At 34.0% G+C, this 6,215-nt stretch overlaps 1 protein-coding gene across 1 annotated transcript; it reads right to left on the bottom strand.

The window, feature by feature from the left end:
• Positions 1 to 4,464: 4,464 nt before the first annotated feature.
• LOC114755688 (lysine-rich arabinogalactan protein 19-like) lies at positions 4,465 to 4,905 on the bottom strand. The gene has a single exon (XM_028944553.1). It carries the CDS (start codon positions 4,903 to 4,905, stop codon positions 4,465 to 4,467), a length of 441 nt encoding a protein of 146 aa, XP_028800386.1.
• Positions 4,906 to 6,215: the final 1,310 nt, after the last annotated feature.

A 6,215-nucleotide genomic window follows, 5' to 3' on the forward strand; every position in this document is an offset into this window, starting at 1 on the left:
AAGTTATTATCACAAAGCAACTAAAATACTCGAGAACTTAATTGAGAAGATAAAAACTCAAGAATATGTTTGAGAAATTAATTAAAGATAAGTATTCTTCTAAAAAGAGCTTCTCTTAAAGTCAAAAGCGAAAACTCAAGTTGAACTTGAGTCAAACAAAGTTTGATAAATTTGTTAAAAAATATTGAGTAAAAGATTTTAACCTTATTTTAGAGATATTGAAAAATAAAGTTCAAAACCAAATAATGTCATTGAGAAAACTGATTATCAAATAGAAAAAGTCTTTATAAACTATTTTCAGTAAAACTTGATAACGTTATCAAGAAATCCATGGCTATCTTACAAGGCATTTTAAATAGAACTTGAGTAAATTCTCGAGTTTCATAGAGAACCTCAAAATTAAAAACAATATTTGTCATTGTCAAAACTTTAATACTGATAATGTGAAGATTTTGAAGGTTAGGGTTCATTAATTCACACATACCTTCATTGTATCACTTTCTCTTCCCCTCTCACACTTATCTTCAGTCCCATCATTCTTCTTCCATTTCCTTATGTTTTCCCACCCTCTTCTACTAGACTGATCATGTTAGTGGCAGTTTCACCTAAGAGGGGGGTGAATTGGGTGAGTTATAAAAATTTATAAAAATTTTAACATATTGAAATAGTGCTGTGAATAAATCAGAGAAGGTTGAGTTAGAAGGAGTTCACCACAAAGTGAAGACACAAGATTTATACTGGTTCGGTCTCAACCACTTGGCTTACGTTCAGTCCTCAGAACACCTATGAGATTTCCACTAAGATCCCAAGATTAAATGGGCTTTTAGCGCCTCAGTACAGTAATTGATTTTCTCAATCACTCTCCCTTACTACCCGTAAGGTTACAATCCCTCTCAAGAGTCCACACTCTTGAGTTACTCTAAGAAAAATGAGTAAAGAGATATATCAAACTCTCTCACAAAGTAAATGAATAATGAACACTAATGCTCGGTGAAAGAAAAATAGAGTATTGAATGCAACGGTAAGTATTTCAGCAGACGATGGTTTGCGTATTCAATACTTTCATTCAATGCTCTTTACACCTTTTATAGTTGAAGATGTTTAATTAACCATTAGGCTAGAGAGCTTCTAGTCATTGGAAAAATCAGTTGCGTGTGTTCGGCAATTACAATGGCAGTTCGTCATTAATGTTTCTGACATGGTAGGTTACAGGCTACTAAATAACCGTTGAGCTTGCTTTGTAATCTGTAACAATACTTGAAACAAGTGAATTCTCTTTCAGAAGGAAACTTGTAAAGGTAACTGAACAAATAATGATCACTGATATTTGTATACCAATTTGGAAAGTAATGAATCAAACAACAGGTACTTTAAATATGAGCTGAACATATTTGATTGATGTCTTGATCGATAAGTAGTTGATCGATCAAGTTTTCGATAAAATATAGAGAAAACTTTAGTCACATACATGTACATTTATCAATGAGCTCATGGATCAACAGATGATTGAATAACTAATCGATAAACAATGAGAAATGAATACAGTGACTTTCAGAAGAAATTTTTGCAAGAATAAAACTTTTAAATCCATTTGTGCCTTTGAATCTTTTTAATAGAGGATTATTGATAAGGACCTTTGTCGTTCGCCTTGGAGTTCTCAATCAAAAATAAATCCAAGTTATGCAGTATAGTGCAAACTCAGCTCGTTTCACTTTTGGGAGCCTTTATTAATTACCTAAGCTAGACTAAATGCCATGCAATGTAATGAAAGGGGGTTTGGTTTTTAAGATTTAAATGAATGGTGACTAAACTAAATGCAATGAAAACAAACCTAAGCTACTATGTTTTTGGTATTTTTGGATAATGATGATGGAATGGAAATGAATGATAGGAAATCTCCTGAGAATGGTTTTCATGGCAATCATAGTTCACTCAAGATATTGGGAGTTTCACAAATCCATTAGGTTTTCTTAATAACAACCTCAATAACTCATTGAGTCCAATGCTTACATTAATGAACTCATTAATGAAAACATTGTTAAGCTTCCCTAATGTGTAATTAAGAATGATTAATGCAAATGGTTCAATGTAACAGAAAATCAACTCATCATCAAAACATGACCATGCAAGATGAAGTGAATCAAGAGAGCTACAAAGAACATATATGTGACCACATATATTGAAGCATGAAATTCAACATTAACCAATCCAACTACAAATGTAAATCATCAACTAATGATTACAGATCAATCAAAGTCTTTCACTAAGGATTTACAAACCCTAGACCTGGGAATTCATAAATACATAGCTAGAACTAAGATAAAACTGAAACTCCCCTTTTAAAGCTCTTAGAACTCAAGCCAATCATCACCATTCTTCAAGAGTTGATAAACCCTAGCCTTCCATAGCTTCAAGAAAAGCTCCAACCGAAGTGAATTCGTCATCCATGGCAGCTGGGAGTGGAAGGAAATGAGATGGAATGAAGAAAAGGTGAAGGAAATGGATGGGGAAGAAGATGGAGGTGGAGAGGCAAGAGGATGAGAGAATAGAGGTGTTCTTGATGATAGAATGGAGTGATTAGTCGAAAATAGGGTTTCTAAGGGTTTTAGGGGTCTATCTGGGTCGGATCATATGAGTAAAGAGTCTATTTTTGTGTTCTGGATCCGAATCTGACGTTACTGATACGAGAGTTTGCCGCGACAAACTATTCCAGAAGGGAATTTTGGTGAGATTTTGAGAGTTTGCCGCGACGAACTCAAAAGTTTACCCCGGCGAACTATTCTAGAATAGTCACTGATGCACATTTTCAGACTTTTTGCCACAGCACAGTATTTTTTTGGAAACTCTCATGTTGTGTAATGCTTTGGTCTTCAATCTTGACTCTAATTCTCAAGTGTCCTACAATAAAAAGCAACAATTTGAAGCATCAATTGTCCTATAAATCAATTGAATAGAAGTAATAACCAATTATGAAAATTTTAACCTCAAAAAGACACTAACTCAAAGTAAGGACTCTTAATCTAAATTGAGCATAATTATCATCAAAATGAGCCAAAATTTATGATAAATACCCTTAAAATGATATGAAATAACATAGAACAATTGGGTTCAATCAATTATGTGTAAAAGGAAGGTTGAGAAAAACTTAAAGATAAAAAATATGAGAGATTTTGAAATTATCGTGAAAAGCTTGCTATGAAATGAACTTGTACAATGATCGAACAAGTAATCAAAAACTGTTTGATCAATCATGTTATCGATAAAGCTAAGTATGAGGAAAATAGATTTTGAACATCATTGATCGAACACTTTATTGATAAATGAATAATGGATAAACTGATTGTTAAAAGGTTTTAAAAAGATTTTCTCAGATAAGTCAAAGAATATTCGATGATCGAGTAAATGATCGATTAAAGCTTAATTGATTAAGTGATTGATAAAATATCGTAGAAGAACTTTGTTTAAGTAGGTCAGGAAAGGCTTGATCGATCACTTATGTGAAAACAAAAGTTTCAGAAGTTTGGATGATTGATCCTTTGATCGATAACTTAATGATCGATCAGGTGATCAAAAAATGACTCAACACAGTTTAGTACAGTGAGATGGTAATGATCGATCATTTGATTGATAAAGCACTGATCAATCAACTGATCAATTAAGGAACGTAACAACATACTTGGATAGTAAAAAATATCGATAAACCAGTAAGTTATTAGGCAATGTCAGAATAGGTTATCGATTAATTATTGATAGACAAAGTGATTGATAAATGGTGAATTAACCAGAATACTATGTGAGTACAAAGACCTTACTATTTATCTGTGCTTTCGTCGATAACACGTTGATTGATCATATGATAGATAAAAACTTACCAGATTTGTACAGATTTTTCTGATTGTTGATCGAAATTTGATTATCGATTAATTGATTGATAATTTTCTACAAATTTTCTACAAGCTTCTATATAAATTAGTGTTGATAATGATCGATCAATTGATTGATCAACTCATAAAGTTTGAATTATCTATTAGTTTATCGATCAAACATACTGCCAACTTATTAGCAAATAGTGACAATTTATCTGACACAAGATTGATTAACTTTTGATCGATCAGGTGATCAATCAACATACTAAACTAGAACTTACTTAAATTGTTATCATCAAAACCTTAAATCTAACGTTCTCCCCTTTTTTAATGATGACAAAACATATGTGTAAGATTAATCAAGTTTTATCAGATAAAAACTTAAGCTAAATCCAGAATTAAACAAGAACTCACGACAGATAAAAATATTCATCAAGAAAAATCAAACTGTCAGAAATGCATAACTGATAACATATAAGTACTGTCAAAATACAATTATAGCATAAAGCACAAATAAATTAAAAGCTGTCAGAATTTGAAACAGAAAAAGAACATAATATGTAACATAATATAGGAAGCACAATGAAAGCACAGAAGACTAAGCAGATTTCTTCTTCTCCCTCTTTTTGTTAGCATTAGAAGATAGGGAAGGAGAAGAGATAGTAGGCAAGGTGATGAGAATGGGGAGAGAGGGAAGTTGAGAAATTGGAGACAAGGTCTGAGAAATAGGTAGAAGAGGAAGAGAGGAGGTAGGTTGAGGAACTGTGATAACAGCTGAGGTAGTAGGAGGAGGAGTAGGGGATAATGTGGAAGGGATAGAAGGTGAAGCAAAAGTGGGAGAGGTGGAGATAGGTGAAAAAGGTGGTTCAAGATCATGGTAAGGAGGAGAGGGTGGATGAGATAAGAGGTTTTCAAAGCTCAAGGAAGTGCCAAGGGCCAAAAAGTTTATACAGATAGAGGCAACCATTCCTTTAAGCTCTTTGAGCTCTTTCTCTACCAGGTCAAATCTTAGGGACACCTCTTTTTCCAGTATGGCCATGGCTCTTCTGTGGAGGTCCAAAATAGTATGCAATCCTTCAAATTTCTTATATGAGATTTCCCCATAATCCTTTGCAGTGGCATACACCCTTTTCTCAAACTCTTGTAGTTTAGTTTAGAACATATTCTGGATGGTGTTGCCATAAAATAAGGGACCAGAGGTTTGAGAGGGTTCTGTAGAAGACTCAGCCTCATCCTGCCCCTTTGAAGCACTGGTCATAGGCTTTTTTCCTTTCTCTTTCCTTGCCAGTTTTTGTGAATATTGAAAGGGCACTGGAATTCTCATTTTATTGAGCTGATTAATTCCAAATGTAGGAACCTTTATTTTGACTTCTCTAGGCTCGAATGGTGTAATGTTGCTTACTTGGAGAAAGTATGTGACTAGCTAAGGATAGGGGATAGGTGTGGATTGGACTTGTTGAGTGTGAAATCCTTCATCTCACTATAGATCAAGGCTCCAATATTAATTTTCTCTCCACTGATTGTTTTGGCCAACAGGAGGTAGTCATCCTGGTTTAAGTGTGAAAAGCTACCAGACTTGTTCACTATGCTCCTTGAATAAATGTAGTGGATTATTCTATAATAATCACACATTTGTTTTGGTAGGAAGTTTAGCTTTCCTAGGCACCTATCACTCTACATCATAAGCTTGTATGCTTTTACGTCATTCATGTCCCCTTCTCTGACATATTCTGGATTCCCCAAAAGTTCATTTATCTTAGCAGAAGTGAGAGTAATGGTTTTGACTCTGAGTTTTGTTGTGAGATAATTACTCACCAAATTATCTTGTCATCATATTCTTCTACAGATTCCATATTACAATAAAATCTCTTGACTACTTTAGGGCAATATTCACCACCAATACTAAGCCAGTTAGAGTAGTATTCCAGAGGGTTACTCAAATCCAATTTGATTTTCTCATTCTTTTTCAAACTATACAGATGTACGGAGACCACAGGACAAAATTTTTAAGTTACAAAATCAGCTTTAAACTTTATCATGCTTATATCTTGATCTACATTTCCAAACAAGAATTCAGATGGTGATTCGGAGGGTATACCTTGGGCAGAAGATTGTTGAGACACAACTTCTCCTATTCTTTGTTTCTTTTATTGTGGTTGTCTGGGTATGTGAATGTTCAATGTTGTGTCCACAGCTTTTTGAACTGAGAATTCTTTATCAGATTTTGTCTTAGATTCTTCAGTCACAACTGGCAACTTGGATTTTGAGTATGGAGGCCTTCTCTATGTTGTGGGTTGCTCAGCTCCCTCGGCTTGGCTTTCTCTGATTTTAAGTGCTCCCTTTTTCTTT

This window comes from Neltuma alba, unplaced genomic scaffold (genome assembly GCF_004799145.2).
Source record: "Neltuma alba isolate B1F8T4 unplaced genomic scaffold, ASM479914v2 tig00010322_pilon, whole genome shotgun sequence".
In the NCBI taxonomy this organism is placed as follows: domain Eukaryota; kingdom Viridiplantae; phylum Streptophyta; class Magnoliopsida; order Fabales; family Fabaceae; genus Neltuma; species Neltuma alba.